Source organism: Mustela nivalis (assembly GCF_964662115.1).
Source record: "Mustela nivalis genome assembly, chromosome: 7".
Taxonomy (NCBI): domain Eukaryota; kingdom Metazoa; phylum Chordata; class Mammalia; order Carnivora; family Mustelidae; genus Mustela; species Mustela nivalis.
In genome coordinates this window covers 14,786,490-14,805,947 of record NC_139026.1, presented here as the reverse complement: position 1 = coordinate 14,805,947, position 19,458 = coordinate 14,786,490, and the positions used below count along the sequence as shown (strand labels likewise).

At 49.3% G+C, this 19,458-nt stretch overlaps 1 protein-coding gene across 4 annotated transcripts in view; it reads left to right on the top strand.

Moving 5' to 3' along the window:
• RFX4 (regulatory factor X4) overlaps window positions 1-19,458 on the top strand; it is a 157,452-nt gene that overhangs the window by 55,922 nt on the left and 82,072 nt on the right. For all 4 annotated transcript variants that reach the window (XM_082740566.1, XM_082740565.1, XM_082740564.1 and 1 more), the window contains one exon: window positions 3,612-3,735. In XM_082740566.1, the coding sequence (XP_082596692.1) occupies window positions 3,612-3,735 (124 nt within the window). The remainder of the gene's footprint in view (window positions 1-3,611; window positions 3,736-19,458) is intronic.

Here is a 19,458-nt window from a genome sequence, read left to right as displayed (position 1 = left end):
CCGTGGCCTCCCACCATCATGGCACCATCGTGACCTTTCCAAAGAATGAATCTGATCAGGCCACAATATGCTGAAGAAAATGTAACTGGCCCCTGTCATTTTAAAGGATCACATGCCTTTCATAAGATGAGCTCTGAATGGCTTGAAATGCATGCGTGTTGAATGTACCCATGGATTTTTCTGGCCAAAATTAATTTTAGGAAATTGTTAGCGAGGATGAGCAAAAAGGGATACTTTTCTCCTCCCCACAGCTTGTCCTGCACAAAGTTGCAGCTGCCCAAGTTGTGTGTGTGTGTGTGTGTGTGTGTGTGTGTGTTGGTCTGGAAAATGTTCCCCCATAGTCCAGAGAGTTGAAATCAAAGCTTGCAAAGGAAGTTGCTCAGTAGGACTCTCAGGAGTCTGAGATGGAACCTACGAGACTTGGGTGTTTTTTGTGTTGATTGTTATATTCTCTTACAGTCAGCCCGTTGCTGCTTAACAGATGACATTAAGCTTTAAATTAATATTAGTGACTCTTGTTACTGATGACACAGTGATGACTTCTGCAGCATCCCAGAAACACTCTGCTCTTCCCTCCTCTGAGTCTTTATTTTTTCAGTTCTCTGAGTTCTGCTTCACCACCCCCCGAAAATAACACTTTTGTGTAACTCTTAAACTCCAAGGACTGCCAGACTCCTGTGCCAGGCCCTATTCTCTTGCGGGCACCAAAGAATTCTCCATACCCCCTCCCCCATGGTTTCGTGTTTTCAGAGGTTCCTCTGCAAGCCCGTTCTCTGCTCATACCGTTGCCTTCATCATCCAAAGCGCGTGTCGGTGTGTCCTCATCCCCCCTGTTCTCCTCGCCTGGAACCCCTCCATCCACCAGAGCAAGGATGCTGTCCCACAGAGTAAGACTGTCCCACTGACCGGCTGTTGACCACAGGCACATGAGTTCCACTCCCTGAGCCTCAGTTTTGCCTACTTCAAATGGTTTTTGTGAGGATGGAAAGAGATACCAGATACCCAGTGCCTGGCATCCTTTGAAGAGAGCAAGAGATGCTAACCGTCCTGGTTGTCACAAGGTTCAATCCCAGTCCATCCACGAACCTTTACAGCATCTTCCACCGTCCACCGCTCCTGCTGTGCTTAAGGATTCCTATCTCTGTGCGGTACCCTCTGCAGATAGGCTGCAAAGTGAGCTAGGGCCTGGGTCGTGCCTCATGTCGACATAAGAGCCTACAGGAGCCAGACGCGGAACAGAAAATAGGTGTCAGAAAAGGAGGGAGGAGTGGGGACTCTGCCCAACTTGAGGGCACACATACCTCTGGCCTGTTATTGGTCATGCGGGAATATGGGCTCAGTGTTGCCAGATCTCAGCCTTTTCAAAGGAAGTTAGATTCTTATATGAAGTGTCCTTGGGCCAAGGCTGTTTTCAGGTCAAACAAGGCATGTCTGTGAGACCGTCGGATTCAGATGGCCCACACAGGTTTGTGCATAAGCTGGTTCTCTGGACCTCTGAGCTCACTTTTAGTGAGAAACAATGCTGCGCATGGCATGCAGGGGTCCAGGCTAAGCTAGAAGGCTGATTCCCATTCGTAGCTGACCTGAAACTTAGGACAGTCCTACGAAATGTAATCTCTGTATGAAAGCCTTTCCCCACAGGGAACCACATTTGGAGTTCTGATTTACGATGTTGGGGATACGTGTACTAGAATGGAAGCCCTTTCAGGACAGGGCCTTTGTTTTGTTCACTGCTATTTCCTCAATATCTAAACCACCACCTGGAACTCAATAAACACTTGTTGAATTAAATATTATTTGTGTCTTTATCCATCTGCCCACCAGTAATCTGCTCTTTGTATGCAAACAAGGACGGTCTTGCTCCCCACGGCCTCCCCAGCACTTGGCAGGAGCTAGATCAGTAAGTATTTGTGGAATGAATGCATGACGGCAGCGATCTAGCCATCAAACACTTATGGAGCACCTGCTGTGTGCCAAGGTCTATGCTGGCCTTCGGGGATGCAGGAGTGACTCAGACACCGTGCCAGTCTCCAGGAATTAGGTCACACAGAAAGGACCGCACAAACTGTTTCCTGGAACGCTTCTAAAAACGGTCAGGAGTTACTCAGCATCCCCCTTCCCAGAGAGAGGGGAGTGGGTGAGACCACTCCGCACCAGGATTCTTCATTCATCTGAGCATGGCTGGGGTTGAACTCATCCGTAGGGTCTGGATATGAAATGATTGAATTGATTCTCTTTCAACCGCGTGTCAGAATGAGCCAAGCGAGTGCTGCCTTTTCAAGTGGGTCCCTCGGGAGGCTGCGTCCTCGCTGCACTTCATAGTTACGACAGTGCTGGACCCTTTCTTTGGCCAGTGCTCCCGGAGAAGCTAGAAGCCATTTGAGGATATTTGTTTCACTGCTTTAGGATCACGCCTTATTTTTGCTCCTTCCCCTCCCCAAACTGTTTGGGATGAAAGCATTCTTCCAACCACTTTATCCCTCCAACTTGGTTCCAAGTGACTTTGGGCTGTTTCCTAAAATCCAATCTGTGATCAAAAGAGAAATATTTTCTCTTGAGTTAATTGAGCAGCGTGTGCCCCAGGCTGTGGATTCGGCAAGCCCAAAGAGAAGTCCCCCAGTTGTCACGTACCCCAGCAGCTCTATCGGAAGAAGTGTTCAATCTTCCAAGCTGTCTGTGACAAAGGGGGCAGGATTCTTTCTGATGCCTCCACTCTGGTGTTTGTGTTAAGGAGGAGGGGGAAAAATAACAAACTCTACCTAGTTTACTTTTATGTGCCCAAGATCTAGCACAGATTCTGGACGTGTAGGTACCCAGAGAGGTTTTATGGAGAGGAAAAGTGGAGGATGATGAGGTCCGACATCGAAGTGTTGATCACGTTTCTCACGGTGCTGGCTCAGGTCACACGTCACATCTGATTGATATGTGATCTAAGGTGATCACAGGCAGCACCTCCAAAAGGAAACTGAGGTCTGAGGTTAAATAACTTGCTCAAGGTCATCAAGCGAGCAGGTGACCACACTGGGGTCTGAGCCCCTGTAGGAAGCCCTCACCCTGGGCCGTTACACTGTACTCATTGAGAAGGTGATGGGCATGGAATCACAATGATCCCAAAGAGACCAATGGGTTCAGCCCCCACTGTGGTCATAAAACCTCCCTTCAGTCAGTGGGTCCCTGGCTGTCCAGCTGTCTGGCTTTTCCTTTAGCATTTGTGTTCTCAGGCCATCCCACCGCACTGCTCTTGTTAACAAAGATGCTCCAACCCTGGGACCCCAACAGAAAAGGCTGCACAAGGGAGTGTGTGGTTCGAAGCTCCGCTGAACGGGGCGCCTGTAAGCTCCTGTGTATTTTTGGAACATTTCGGAACCTGCCCCACCCAGAATGGGGCTGACCAGTGACAGCACAGGAGAGAGGGACTGGGAATGTGAGCCGAAAGTGACCCAAAGTCATACCCACAGGGACCACAAGTCTGATCCCGCTAACCTACCGGCAGGTTACTTGGTCCTCCTGGGCCTCGGTTTCCCCATCTGGAGGAAGAGTTCTCTCCTGGTCAGGACCAGAAGGCGCGTGCCCTCTTGCCTGAGGTTTGCTCACTGAGCGTTTGTCCACAGGCTGGAGGAGAACTACGAGATCGCGGAGGGGGTCTGCATCCCGCGAAGTGCCCTGTACGTGCACTACCTGGACTTCTGTGAGAGGAACGACACGCAGCCTGTCAACGCGGCCAGCTTCGGGAAGGTGAGTCGGCCTCCCCAGCCCTCCTCTCCTTCCCATGTTCTGAGTCACTTACACACCATTCTTAAGCATTGCTGACATCTTCGTTGCTTTGGTTTTTGCCGCAACCAACACATCTTAACAAGGTGATAACCAAGCCGAATACCAAATGAACTAATTGCCAAGTATTGAAAACTCCAAACGATTCGGACAGGTCCTCGAGTGAAAAAGCGAACACCTAACTTGAATTTCCTCAGTACTTAATTTGCAGGAAATGGCCTCTTTCCTCCGAGAGGCCAATGTTAAACTCCCCAGCGTGTTGCGTGCGTATCAGTGAGGCTGGGGCGGGCAGACTGCTTGGCATTGTCCTGGGAAAGCCTTGGGGAAACCGGAAAACGGCCTCACATCGTTAGCCTGAGGATCTGAAAATCCTCTGTGGGGGGCGATGCTATGTGTAACATGACTGCCAGCCTGGCTGCTGTCTGTCCATCTCATGATAAAAATACATTCCACACTTCAGGCAATGTCCACAAAAACTCCTTGTCGCTGGTCATTCATTTTAACAGGCCAAGGAGCACTGCTGGAACACTCGTCTAAGACTAATCTTTAGTCTGTTTGATAGAAATGCAGGTTTGGGGGCACCTGGGTGGCTCAGATGGTTAAACATTGGACTCTTCATTTAGACTTAGGTTATGATGTCAGGGTTGTGAGATCGAACCGTGAGTCAGGCTCCGTGCTCCGTGCAGAGTCTGCTTAAGATCCTCTGTCTTCCCTCTCCTGTGCCCCTCCCCCACTCTAAGTAAACAAACAAATAAATAAGTAAAATCTTAAAAAAATATATATATATGTTTTTATACCTCTAAAATACCTAATTTAATTTGAGTCGGTACATCCAAACTCTTCCTTATTTTATTAGCTGCTTTCCCCATGTAGAAGTTTTGCTGCATCTGCTCTTTTTGTGAGCAGATGCAGCAAAACTTCTACATGGGGAAACACAAAAGAAATCCTGTGTTTTGCACCAGGATTCCTCACTAGGTTTCCGAGTGCGCCCATAACAAGGACTGAAGTGGCAAGAAGTAGTGACCTTTCATCAGTCATCAGCTGGGTTAGGGGACAGAGAGCAGCGTCAGGCCTGAGCCAGCAACCACCCCCTGCCCCTCTGCCAGAGAGTTCAAAGCCACGTGGCTGAGAATTAGCTCCACTGAGGAAAGGGGAGGGTACTCCATGGTGACTTAGGGGAGGGCCTATGGTTTTGTGATGCATTCCACGTGCAAATAATTGTTTAAAAAGTTGAGTGGGGAAACCAACTTTGCCGTTTCTTTCATTCATTTCTGCGTTCCTTCGGTGTGGGTCGAGATGGGCTGCATGGCAGGCACTGTGTTCTGCGGAGACCAGGAGGAAATGGAGTGTGGGTCCCACTTGTGGAGAGCCTCACAGTCGAGGGAGGTCGGCAAGCACCTCAGTGGGTGCGAGAAGGAAGGGCATACCAAGAATGCAGGGGGAACTGGAGCTTTGTCACGCCTCTGGGGTCCGGGGACATTCGCTCGCATCCCCCCTCTCGCAGCGGCCCCAGTGGAGAGCTCAGATAAGGCCTGCAGTGGAGGGAGAGGTTGGGTGAACCGAAAGATCCAGAATGCTAACTGTCCTGGACTTATCCCTTAACTTCTCTGAGTCACTCTGACCTGGGACTCTTCCTTCTGCCCAGAGCACCTCTCTCCACCTGTGCTGTTCAGGACAGTAGCCACTACGGTTGTTTAACATAAGCAGAAGAAAAAATTCTGTCCTTCAGGCACACTAGCCCTATTCCACATGCCCACTGGCCACAGGTAACTGGAGACTGTCCTACTGGGCAGTGCAAATAGAACACTTCATCACCACACAAGGTATTATTGGACAGCCCTGTTCTGAACCATTGTGAGCCAGGGATGAAACTCACAGCCCTCTGGGCTTTGCACCAGACAGCCCGCAGGAAGCACCGGTGATCTCAGGAGACCGAAGTCTGCAGGAGGGACTTAAATCCCAGACAGGGTCCTGTGGAACGGGTATCCCCAGCTCAAGACTCCCCACCACACTGGAGGCCTCCCCCTGCCAGTTCCCCACAAGTGGTCTCAGCCGTCTCTGCTTGGCTGCCTCCTCTTTCCCCCTCCACCACCTCCCACAGCTCACCTCCCCCGCCTTCCTCCTCCCGGACCACCTCCACCAAATTGCCCCTGTTCTCTGATCCGAGTTCCTGCTGACCTCTATGCACCAAATGGCTTTTCAGTATCTTTTTCCAAATAATAACTTTTCCTCTCTAAGAATTATAATGTCAGCTGCTTCCAAAATAGTCACTGAAAAGGCAGCCAAACGCTGTCTTATCTTCATTCCAAAAGCAAGGACATAGTCCAGTGGTATTAAAAACACAAATGGAAGAGCTCTTTGCAGGTATCTAGACATTGATTTCAAATGTACTGGGAACCGGGGCTGTCTTTCCAGCCACAGAGGACAGAAGGGGTCCGCTGAGGGTTTCCGCACTAAACTCCTCGAGCTGGAGCCCCAGCCACGCTCGCCCTTCCTGAGGGCTCCCAGCTGCTGCCGCCCCCACCCCCCCAGAAAGGGATTGGTTGTTCTGTGAAGCCTGGGATTGTCATCCTGGGCAGCCTTGCTTTGAACAGATCCATCCAAACTTTCGATTCATCTACGAACTTTTAACTCTGAGTAGACAAGGTTCAATACTTGGGCTTCACGTTTAGAGAAAAATGTCACTGGTGGCAGCTTCCCCCCACCCTACCCCCACGTCCCCAGCTTGCAAAGTGGGCTGAAGTGAAGCCGGCGTCAGCCCCGAGGCTGTCCTGCTGGGTCGCCTGGCTGGGCTACCGTCCTTGATAAAGTGAGTAGAGCGCAGCAACTGTTTTGCCCCAAGTACGATCCGAAAGAGATCCTCTTTCCAGCACGGTGGCCACACACCATAAGCCCTGGCTTCCAGTAATACCGTATTGATTTTGGGTCCCAGAATTAATTTAGGCATCGCAGAGAATGCTGAGGCTTCGAGCCGAGCTGGTCTTGTGCCTGCTTTTCTGCTGGCCACCACAGAAGGTGACCCAGCTTGGAGTCACTGGAATTTTCTGAGCTCCCATTTCCTTACCTCTAGATGGGAGTAGTTACTGTAGGGATAAAATGACAAATTACTGTAGGGATAAAATGACAGAGCGCCTATGAGAATATTTTTTAAATTGTGACGTGTTCTACCAATGGAAAAAGGCGCCGCTATCTAAAACTGGCCTCCCTTCATCTGGCTTTTTCTGTTTCCCACCATGCTTTTCTTCCTTTCTTTTCTAAAGATTTTATTTATTTATTTGACACAGAGAGAGAGATCACAAGTAGGCAGAGAGGCAGGCAGAGAGAAAGGGAAGCAGGCTCCCTGCTGAGTAGAGACCCCCCCCCACCCCCCGATGTGGGATCATGACCTGAGCGGAAGGCAGAGGCTTTAACCCACTGAGCCACCCAGGCGCCCCATGCTTTGCTTTTCTTAGTAGCATTTATCATTGTCCCGACTGTTACCTGTATGCTACAACTAATGTATTACATGTTGCATGGGTAGTTATCTACATGTCATTGCCTATTATTCTACCACTACATACTACAGATAGTATAGAGTGTATATAACTAGTTATATACTGGTTATGGACTGTATATAACTGTATAACTATCATATATATGACATAACTAAAAAATATATATGTGTACGTATATGTCAGTTGCTTGTTTTTTATTTGCCTCCTCCTCTAGAATGGAAGCTCCATGAGGACTCTTTTGTTCACTGTGAATCCCCAGCTCCCAGAATAGCCCCTGGTGCATAATAGATCTTCAGATATTTATTGAAGATTGAATGACTTATGTTATGAACAAGGACACTGAAATCCTTTGACACTTGTGAATTTGTTTGACCCATATGAAGCAGACATGGTATCCATTTTCCATTAGCCCATTTGCTGAGCAGGGATGAATTTGTTCAGGTACCAGTGGAAACTTGTTGTGTGTTCCTGTACTCTGAAGGGCCACCTCCAGAGTCCTCTGTTGAGCCTTCCCGCTCTGTCCTCTGATGACATCACAGAGAAACCCCATAACATCTAATCATCATTTTGGTCTTGGTTGGATAATTAAAACTCCCTCTCAGCTATGAAAAAGTCCCATTCGGTCCACTTTAAAACCTCCTTCTGTGGGTGCTGGGGGGCTCAATTGGTTAAGCATCCGCCTTCAGCTCAGGTCATAATCCCAGGGTCCTGGGATGGAGCCCCACATTAGCTTCTCTATTCAGTGGGGAGCCTGCCTCCCCCCTGCCTACTGTTCTCCCTGCTTGTGCTTTCTCTCTCTGTCATACAGATAAATAAAATCTTTTAAAAGACAAAAACAAAACCAACCAAACAACAAAAACCTCCATCTGACAGGGAAGTCAGAGTCTCTCCCTTCCTGAGTGAGGCGCAGGATTTGCTCTGTGCCAGGAGGCACGGTGGGCCCTCCCGCTGTGCTCCGACTTCTCCAGAGCCGGGGCAGAGGGATGTCGGAGAAGAGCGGAAGGAGGAAAGTCAACGGGAGTCACTCTGACCAGCTGGTGCCCGGCAAGGTCTCCTCCTGCTAGTGACCTCTGCTGGGCTCATGGGTTTGGGGGACCCTATGGATCTCCATCCACACTGGCTAAAGGGATGGGCTCTGCAGCTGACCTCCCTTCCACCACCTACCCCCCAGGCCGCTCTTGTTCCTCCACTGAGTTGTGTCAGAGGGTTTTGACTAGCTCACTGCATACTGACTGTTACACCCCGACTCTCAGAGATGCTCAGATGAGCCCCCGCAAATGGAGCTAGTGTATGGGACAGGCTGAACTCAGCAGTGTGCACACATAAAGTGACTTTGCTTTGTTTTACCATGTTCTGGCCAGGCCTCCTTCCCTGACCCTGATGGTTTCAGGGCAGGTTTAAGAGCTTTTGGGTTATTGATTATAAGAGCAAGCCTCTTTTCAATAATTCAGACTCTTTTAGACATTCAGACTCTTTTAGTCCAGTCCAGTACAAACCTGCAACCTCAAATCCGCTTGAATATGCCTCTCTGACCTCCAGCTCAGCCTTGACCATGTGTGGCCTGGGGACCTGCAGTGGGGAAGAAGAAAGCGTGATCTGACCTTTACTTTTCCTTGAACTTTTCCTCCTGCTGCTGGAGTCTGCAGGCTTGTCAGCTTGAGAAAAAAGACTTCCAAAATAGTAACCCTAGTTTTCCAGAAATAGCAGTAAACTAAATTTTACAATGGAACTGTCCATTGAAACAAACACAAGATCATAGGGATCAGTTGACCTACCCGCGACATCATACCCAGCTAAGTTGCCAGAGCCTATTAACATATCATTCTTGGGGCTGCTGGGTGGCTCAGTTGGTTAAGCATCTGACTCTTGGTTTTGGCTCAGGTCATGATATCATGGGTCATGAGATGGAGCCCCACATCAGGTTCCGTGCTCAGCGGGGAGTCTGCTTGAAGACTCTCTCCCACTGCCCCTTCCCCCACTTGCCCACACTCTCCTTCCCTCTCAAATAAATAAGTAAATTTTAAAGAAAAATGGGTAACTCTTTAACAGATGTTAGAAGTACTTAGCTATGTCTAATTATGAATGCAGCACTCAGACTTTTTTTTAAATATTTTATTTATTTATTTGACAGAAATCACAAGTAGGCGGAGAGGCAGGCAGAGAGAGAGAGAGAGAGAGAGCAGGAAGCAGGCTCCCCGCTGAGCAGAGAGCCCGATGCGGGGCTCGATCCCAGAACTCTGGGATCACGACCCGAGCCGAAGGCAGAGGCCTTAACCCGCTGAGCCACCCAGGCGCCCCAGACTTTTTATAAAATGAATAAAAATTGCAAATACATAGAGCTTTCTATGACCTGGTACTGCTGTAAGCATTTTACATAAATCAGCATTCTCCAAACTACTATTTGAGGTAAGAACTGCTATGAACCCCCCCCCATTTTAGAGATGGGTAAACTGAGTCCCAGGAAGGTAAATTGCCCAAGGCTACATAGCCGGTAAGTGGACGGGAACCTGGGAAGTCTGGCTCCAAGAGTCCAGGCACTTAAACTTATGTCATTACCCAGAGCATTTATTTTTGGGGGAGTAGAGTATGTATGTCTAGAGGCGGGAAGTAGGTCTATGTGGACAATAAAACCATGGGAATTTGGACTTCAGTGTGGTCATTAGCAGCTACGTGCAACCTCTTATATGATGGAATTTGGGAGTGAAGTTTTGGCCTCTCTGTCTCTCAAGGGCAAGTGTGCTGGTCATTGCAGTTGAGAAAGGCCCCCCAAATCTTGCCCCACTGGAGGGTTCTAGGCACTGTGAACCCTCTCGCCAGTATTCCCCATGCTGCTTCCCCCTTAACACTTGGGTTCACCCAGTTATTAGATATTCATTGACCTCATCCTGCTGTGGCCTCAGCCCTGTATGGGTAGGTGGGAACTGGAATGAAGAAGATAGTCTGTCCTTGGGGCGCCTGGGTGGCTCAGTGGGTTAAGCCTCTGCCTTGGGCTCAGGTCATGATCTCAGGGTCCTGAGATTGAGCCCCGCATCGGACTCTGCTCAGCAGGGAGCCTGCTTCCCTCCCTCTCTCTGCCTGCCTCTCTGCCTACTTGTGATCTCTGTCTGTCAAATAAATAAATAAAATCATAAAAAAAAAAAAAGAAGAAGAAGAAGAAGATAGTCTGTCCTTGAGGGGTGCAGGCTGCAGAAGGGACATATCCCTACAGGAAACCACAGAGCACAGTGGCAGATGTGCCCCTGAGCTGGAATGCCCATGAGTGGAGGGGTGCAGAGAGGAAACTGCGGCCTCCTCGGGGTGGGGCAGGCGCGGCAGCCGGAGAGCGGGGCCAATCTGGGAGGAGCCCCAGACACCCACAGTCATCCTCTCCCCACAGCAGCCCTGTGAGAGCCACAGAAGCTGAAGAGGGTGTTTTACTGTCACCAAATACTTCTTTTTTCTGCGGCTCCACTGGTCTTTTGGAAACTCTTAGCAAAAACTCTACCTTCACAAAAATGGAGCATCCCCGCTTAGCAGCGAGCTAAGCTTTTTCAGAAACAAAAAAGCGTCTCAGATCTCAGAGTATGTCTCTGACTTACCAATGGATTGCTTTCCAAGCATCTATTACATGCGTTGGTGAGAGGTTGAAAGGCAAAAACAGGTCTTTAACAGACCTTGGTTGAGGTTCTACTGTGTGCTATAGGCCAGGAGTTTCCAGTAATGCCAGGTGTGGAGTCTTAAACTTGAGGATAATCACCCTTGCTCTCTGCACCTCCATCCCTCTGTCTGTCACATGGGAAACTTACATACAACGGTCTCTACCACATGAGCTGGAAGTACTTTGCAGCCAGAAACAGTCACAGCAGTGTCTCGTGTCCTCCTCATACGGCCCTGTGAGCTAGACGCTGGTTGGTTTGTTCATTTTGAAAGTTGACATGGCTGACTCTGGCCACTGGAACCTTCTCTGTGAAGTAAATCCTGGGTGGAAATCAGAAGGTGGAACACTTAGGAATTGTGCTGGGAATGTGGCTTTTAAAAAATGCTATTCTCCATCCCCAAACAGTGACATAAATAAATGAGTGATTTTGCTTTTCTTCACGTAGAATAAGTCTAAGAGTTACCCAGTGCTGCCATTACAGGTCTAGAAGAGCGTCAGGGACCTGGGAACCTTCGATCTTTCTGTGCTCTGGCCTTTGTAGCAGATGGCTTCCAACTTTGCATTACTTCATACCTCATGGGCCGAAGTGGCAAAGGCTGTATTCCAGGCAACAAGTGGGAGAAAATGGGGGGAAGAAGAGAAAGGTCAAAAACTCCAGCCAAATCAGCTGTCTTCAGGAGCTTTGCCAGAGCCCTCCATCTTGCCTGCCGCCCCTGGTTGTCAGGGGAGCGGGAAACTGTAGAACGTTGCCCCCTGGAATAAAAAATTAGAGTTTGGTTAATAAAGAAAAAAGGGGAAACAATGAGACATTTTAGCCACATAATGACACTTTAAAAATCCATTGTATTCTGTTTTTTAAAAATTGAGATGTAATGGACATATAACTGATTAAAGATGTACAACATAATGATCTGATATATGTGTATATTGTGAAATATTCACCAGACAAGCTTAGGTACCATCTCTCATTACTGTAGTTAATAATTTTTTATTGTGATTAGAACCTTTTTGGTGATAAGAACTATAAGGTCCACTGTCTTAGCAGCTTTCAGATGTCCAGCAAGTCGACAATAGCCACCGTGCTGACCTTGGTGTCTCTGGGACTTACTCGTCTCCCAGCTACAAGGGGGAACCTGCTGACCCCTTTTCCCTACATGGCCCTTGTGTATCCACTATGAAATGGAACCCAGGATCGTGAAAACGTGTACCAAACACCCTCAGATTAGGAGCCCATGGGAAGGAACAGAGGCAGCCCAATGCGATCTCTTAAGGCTCGGGCAGGGTAACGTGATTTACCGTCAGCCCCGTCCAACGTGTCAGCGAGAGACAGATTCGTGGACAGCTGTGACACAGAGTAATTTGAATACATGGAAAGGCCAGGTCACCTCAAAACTGCATGTCCCCTGAAGACTTGTTGATGTCTCAGAATCCTCAGTTCCTTTTCTTGAGGAAATGCAGCTAGAACAGAGCCGGATAATTCATTAATACGCATGGGTTACTAAGATCTCAAATGGAAAGTGTTCAAGCTATTCAAGGGCCTTAGAGATTGGTTGGTGGGACCCAACCACCTTCCTTTTCTAGCTGAGGAGATGGAGAGAGGGACTGAGTGGTTCTCCTGAGGTCACATATGTCTTGGCAGGGCTGGGGCTTTGGGGTGGGGGACACCAGGAAGCAGTAGGGAGACTGAAGAAGGGGAAGCTGGGGTGCCGGATGTATGAATTGGGTTCATTGATAGCCTGCCTTTTCCCCTTGAGGACTTGAGGCATTGGCAGTTTGGGCTTTGGGTGGCTTTTCCGTGCATATTTGGCTCCTTCCTCATGGCTGGCCATGATTGAGCAAAGTCAAGAATCGCCCAGCATGTTCTGGGGACCCATGCTTGGGGCAGCTGCATATACCTTGAACGGAGAGGGAACCAAAGGTTCCTCTGACTTTACCGTCTCTCCTCAAGAGCGCTGACGGGCCGCCCCGGCCTGGGGTCGTGTGCACCCCCCGTGCGGGGCCACTGACCAAGATAAAGGTGCTCTTGGGACATTAGGATCCTTCAGGAACGGTCTCTGTCCAGTTTTCAAAGGAAACCCTTCGGTACATCGATAGAGTTTCTCAGCTTTAAATTCTCGTGCATGTTTTTCTCCACTTTTAGTACCTGCTGTGGAGCGTCTGTGTCAGGAGGTCTGATGTCACCCCAGGTCCCATAGTTTGTTATTTCAGGTATCTCTCCTGTCATGCCGTGTGAGAGCTCAGAAGTCAGATTGTGGGGGCTCAGATCCCGTCTCCACCATTTCCCCGCCGCGTGAGCTCAGACAGTTTCTGAATCACTCGGGGCCTCCATTTCCCATCCACAGAATGGGACAGTGACAGCGACCATGTGGAGAGATGTTGACGTGATGGCGGTCAGAGGGGCTTCCTCGGCTCAGCGCCTGGTAAATACAAACACTGACGCCACGGGAGCTGGAATCATGATTTCAGTTTACCATGGCAACCGCTCATGACTTTCCTACATGTTTTTAATATATCACCGCCAGCATCGATGTTTCGACTCTTCCTCCTGAACAATCTTGAGAACAATTGTTCTAAAAATTTCCTGCTCGCACACATGCTGCCATTGCCACCCTCACCCGCTCTTGTTATCGCCCTCAGAGTTATTCCAGGTTTGACTTAACCTGCTGCTTATGTAACTCACCTCATTCCAAGTAAGTCGGCGTGTGACGACTGGCTCTTCTCATACTCTCACACGTGACACGTCACCAAGGCAGCCTCGGGACGATGCTGGGCTCACCTACGGAATCTGAGACTTCTTGGAATTGTCATCCACGGTACTTCTTAAGGGGCAACACAGTAGCTACTACCCTCCTGGCCCTGGGGGTGTCCACAAAGTCCTGCATCCATCCATACGCGTGATTTGAAATTCCATTCCCGTCTCATTGCACTAGATAGGAGTTTCTTAAGAATGTTTGAAATTGCTCTTGGGGGATTTCCTATGAACCTACAGTATCCTACTCCCATTGACACCCCCCCCCCCACCAAGTACCTAGTGCCCAGCAGGTGTGACAAAGAAACCATTGAATGGTGAGGGTTATACAGCATCGTGTAACCACTCTGGCAAACACCCATTTCAAAATGAAAGAATTGAGGTAGGCTGTTTAAAAATCCTTATTGGTAGTACCAGATTTAATTTTTATTCTCTTTTCTGTTAAAGGGGTGAGGTTTCTTGTCAACAAAGACAGTGAGTCCATATCTCACTTTCAGACTTAAAGTTGTGACGGTATTAATTCCTTTAGCGAGTCAGGATCCCTCATCATTTCTTTCTTGTGCTCACAAAATAGCGTGTGTGTTTTAAGAGAAGGCACAAGACGTTTGCAGTATACAGTTACAAAACAACAACTTGTCACGGTACTGGATTTCTCATTTCTTGCTATTTGAATCGTCCCTCTTCTCTTCCCACACCCAGGTAACCTCTGAACTAAGACTCACAGCTCTTATTTTTTTTTTTTAAAGATTTTATTTATTTATTCGACAGACAGAGATCACAAGTAGGCAGAGAAGCAGGCAGAGAGAGAGAGGAGGAAGCAGGCTCCCCGCTGAGCAGAGAGCCCGATGCGGGGCTCGATCCCAAGACCCTGGGATCATGACCTGAGCTGAAGGCAGAGGCTTTAACCCACTGAGCCACCCAGGCGCCCCTCACAGCTCTTATTTTAAGCACACTTGACTCTTTCTAGCCACAGAAGTTTTCTCCTTCAAAGTGTGGGAGGATCTGCACTTATCCCATTACCTTGAAACTCCTTTTGGACCGGTTTTTGTTGGTGGCAGATCTTTGCCTGCTGAGGGTGGATTGAATTTTTGGAAACAACCAAAGCCTTTTTTCAGAGCCATCCCTGGTGACTAAGTTTGGAGACTAAGCTGGATCAAGATCATACGGTTTGAGGTCAAAGTCAAACAAAGCCAGTCTGTAGGACTAAGGAGATGGAGTGGCTCCAAAGGTGTCCCTTGAGGCAGCATCTAGAGAGGACATCAGGGGTCTCATACCCCTTGCTGGCTCCCATGGGTGCCGGCCATACTGAGGAACAGGAGAGACAGTGGACCTGGGATCCCATTTCTCCCACTGGCAGAGTTTGTGAATCTGAGCGGCCTTGAATGGCCATAGATCCCAGTACGTCATCTGTGAAACAGGGATCTTCATACTTCCCTCCAGTGTCATTTTTAGGATAAAATCAACATTGTGTGTAAAATACCCCATCTGGTGCCTGGTCCTTGTTGGCGCACAGTGGGTGGCGCCTCCCCTTTCCCCTCCCCCATCTTAAAAGAGGCCAGTGATTTGAATATGCCAGTTCAGAAACATATGCCTAAAACTCACATTTATTTCAAAACTGCACCCTCAAGATGAGGTCAGGGTAGCCCCCACGCGGAGTTTCCTCTGACCTGGAGCAGTGTATTGGTGGCTGGGGAGAAGCGTGGACGAGGGAGACAGATAACCTGGCCGCCGCCGCCACCACCAACGAGAAGAATCCCGGCAGCTCCAGGGAAGGGAGATGGGCAGAGCTGCTCTGCCTCCCACTCTGAGCCCCACGGAGCCCCCTGCCCCAGCCCGGCTGCCTAGGCTGAAAGGGAGAAGGGGGGATTCCTGAGTAATTAAAGGGAATTTGGAAGGCTGGGATGTTGCGGAATGTTAGATCAGTAGCTAGAACAGCATGTGGCGTTCTTTAGGCAGGCTTCATTGAATCCATACAAAAAAAGAAAGAGGGGCTGCCTGCCGTCTGCTCATTTATCAAACAGCGCAACTCAGCTTTCACAGTTCCACAAAAGTGTTTGGCTGTTGGCTGAGTCTTGCTCCAGAAATTAAAAGCTGAACAGCCTTAGTGGTGCTCAACCGACTCCGCATTTTGAGACTCAAACCAAACTGTGCGGGGCTTTCAGGTTCTGGGACCAGCTGATTATCTGGTGAAAAGAGAGGACAATAATTTGTAATTTGCTGCCCATAAGAAACACTGGGGAAAAAAAAAAAAAGGCAGTAAACCCCCTTCCCACAGGTTTTTGTTGTGGCTGTAACAGCCCTTTCTGTGCGCAGAGTGGGAAAAGTCTTGACCTCCATTTGGGCAGAAGGGGCTGCGGTCCAGCGCGCCTTCCCCCATCCCCCACCCCACCCCCCTGCTCGGCCTCCAGCCCTTCCTCTTAGTTCTCTGTTGGAAATTACCTTTCCCTCTTTTGGAGGAGGAGGGGAGGGCTTGGCCTTCCAGTACTTCTAGATGAAAAGTATTTTCCCAAAGGGAACTAAATATTCTAGCAGCACAAATATCTTGCTTGGGAGACCAGGATATACCACAAGAGCTTGAAAAAAACGAGTTGGATCCTCCAAAAACCCATCAAAGGGTAACTCCGTCAGTGAAGAGAATGCAGGAGAGGTTTGAGGAGACAGAGAGGAAAGTGTGACCACACGTGGTCTCTTCTCTCCAGCCCCCTGCCCCTCAGCGGGTCAGTGCCCCCCTTGTGGCTCCAGGAGAGCCCGTTGAGGCAGAGCCTTGCTGTAAGCCTGCGAGGTTAGCTGAGCAAGTGTTTTATCCCCGTTTTACAGACAAGAGACCGGATGTCAAATGGAAGGTCTCTTTTGGCTCCTCAGTTTAGCACAGATAATCGCCTTTTACCCTTCACGGAAAGCAACTTGATGGTATCTTTTACGAACGTTGAAATGTTTCTCCCCTTTAATCAAGCAGCTCCACACTTGAGAAACTATAATAAGGGGAGAACCTCCAAAATGCTAGCAATAAAAATAAAAATCATTCTGCAAAAGGTACTGCTCATAGCATGATTTATGTCAACAGGACATCGGAAGCAATGTCCGTGGCCAGCCCAAGAGAGATACTCACTTATTCTTTCATTTACTGAATCGCCGAGTTAATGTGCTGAGCTGTCATGTCTCCTCTGGGGACTACACAGTGGCCTTTTAATGGCCTCCCTGCTTCCACCCTTGGCCCCTATGGTCCTTTCTCCACCCAGCAGCCAGAGCCATCCTTTGGGAAGCTAAGTCAGCCTTGTTCCCTTTTTTCTTGCTTGGAGCCCTCTGACGTCTCCCCATCTCATTAAGGGTAAAAGCAAAAGTGCTCACAGAGGCCTACAAGGCCCCGTGTGAACTGTGTTCCATCACCCCTCCTGGCCTCCCGACCTCATTTTCTGCTCTCCTGAGCACAGAAAGTGCTCACTGGACTCCTCGCTCTTCCTGATGCGCGTCAGACAAGCACCTACCTCAGGGTCTTTGCACTGCCTGTTCTCTGGGCTTGCACCCTCCCTCACCTAGAGATCCAGAAGGTTCATTCCCTCACTTCTTTCAGATCACCCCTCAAATGCCTAGTACTTAGCCCTTATCACCCTAAAAAATAAGCCCCACCCCCACATTTCCCCTTCCCCTCCCCCTGCTCCTTTTGTTTCTCTCCGTAGCACTTACCTGATATAAGATATATCGACTTTTTAATGTATTTATTTTTGGTCTTCTCCCACTAGGTGTAGGCTTCCTAAACAAAGGCTGTTTCTGTTCAGCTCAGTGTGGTGTCCCTCAGACTGGCAAAATGTCTGGTGTGTAGGAGGAGCTCAGTAAATGTTTGTTGTTGCGTGAATCCTAACTATGCACCGGCAGGCAACCAGTTGTAGTTGAGGCTGTAGCTTGTCGAACATGGACAGAGCCAAGGAGACAAGGCTGCAGGTCCCATTCCTGGAGAGTCCCATGGGCCTAGGCAAGGACTTGGTGGGGCTGAGAGGAATTGAAAGTATTAAAAGCTGGATAATTGGGTCCTATGAACCATGTAACTACAGTCCCTTCAACCCAACTGTGGCCCAAGGAAGATTTTTGGAAAGGTATAAGGTATAGGTTAATATTTCAAAGGTGAGTAGACAAGAGGCAGCCATGAGGGCATGGGGAGAGGGTTCCAGAAAATGAGAACAGCCTGCAGGGAAAGCTGGAGTAGGAGAGAGCGCAGTGTATTCTCGAAACTTGAAAGAAGTTGCATATGGCCTTGGGGACCGAGAGAGGAAGAGTGGAGCGGTGAGCTAGAATGAAGGCCGGGCCAGTCTAGCAGGACGGGTGGGTGTGGACTTCATCTAGGGGGTTCACAGAGAAGTGGTCGTGGTGCCATGATTGGAAGCGGATGTGGTGAGGAGACCATGTTCACAATCCAGGCTCGAGATCGCGGCCTTGGGATTGGTGGTAACGGGAGGATGTCAGCAGCGTCCGGGTATGTTCACGATGGAGGGAGGATGGACGTTGGGCACAGATTGGAAGTGGCGGGTGCAGTCCTGGTTTGGAGCAGGGAGAGCACTTATCTGGCCGGAGAATCAGGAAAGGGGTGTGGAGGAGCCATGTACATGCTGGGTGCCCGGGGACTGCTACGGGGGGAAGATGCTGGAACATGGTTCCTGGGGCAGGTGGGGGGGCACTCGGAGAACTGCCGGGCGCCAAGTAGTTCAATTTGGATGGAGCACGGGGTCACGCAAGGACATTGTGAGAGCAAAATTGGCAGTGGAGCGAGGCGTTGCACAGTGCATCTGAGCTCCAGAAGAAGGAGTCTCTGCTCAGGCAGCTGGCGTGGAGAATTGTCAGAGAGGCCTCTGAGGAGACAGGTAATGATCTGGATTGTTCTCTCGGTCAGTCCGTCAGGGCACTCTGAATCGTCCAAACAGAATGACTTTTGCTTACTGAGTATTTCTATTAAGCAGAAGATGTGTTTAATTGTCAGCTGTTTCTCCCTTTCCCTGGGGGATTGGGGCCTGGGCCCTCAGCGGCTGTTCATAGCAGAGGCCACCAGAACGCTGCCAAGAGTGTCACAGTGAGGCAAACTGGAATCCTCATTGAAGAGCCGATGGGAACAAGTAATCATTTCATTCCTCACCTGATGTGTAAATGCAGGAATATGACATAAAAGGGAAAAAAAAAAGGTTGCTGTTAAAAGAGGGGATGAGGGGGCCCTAGGACCCTTTCATTCATTCAGAAGCAATAGTAGTGTCATGGTAATGTTGAGTCAGACTGGGTGCCTTTGAATCCTGTGTCCACGTCTCGTGAGCTGCGTGGCTCTGTGTGGGCTACTTAGGCTCTCCAAGCCTCTGTTCCCTCATCTGTACGAGGGTGTAGCAGTGGAACCTGGACTGCTGTAATGATTAACTAAGATAATACACGTAAAGTTGTTGGCAGAGTGCCTGAACCAGGACTTGACCCCAAAGCAGGTGTGCTTAACCACCATACAGACAGCTTCGCCCTTTGCCAGGGAAATGGAGACGGGAGCATCTGAGGTCATGTGGGAAGGTCCCAGGGAAATTGCACAGGCTCAAAGAAAGGAGTTCCTCCAGTGTGAACGGGACACAGCGTGGGTCTGGTGTTCCAGGCAGAGGGAACAGCGTGTGCCTGGAGCTCAGGAGACACGTAGGGGGTTGGGTAGCGGGATTTGAGGCTGAGGTGTTGAACTGGGGCAGATCACAGAGGGCCTCATGGACCAGCCTGAGGAGGCTGGATTTTTATCCCGTGTAGGCCACGAGGACGCATCTAGCATTTTCAACATGTAAATGAAATGATCATATTTG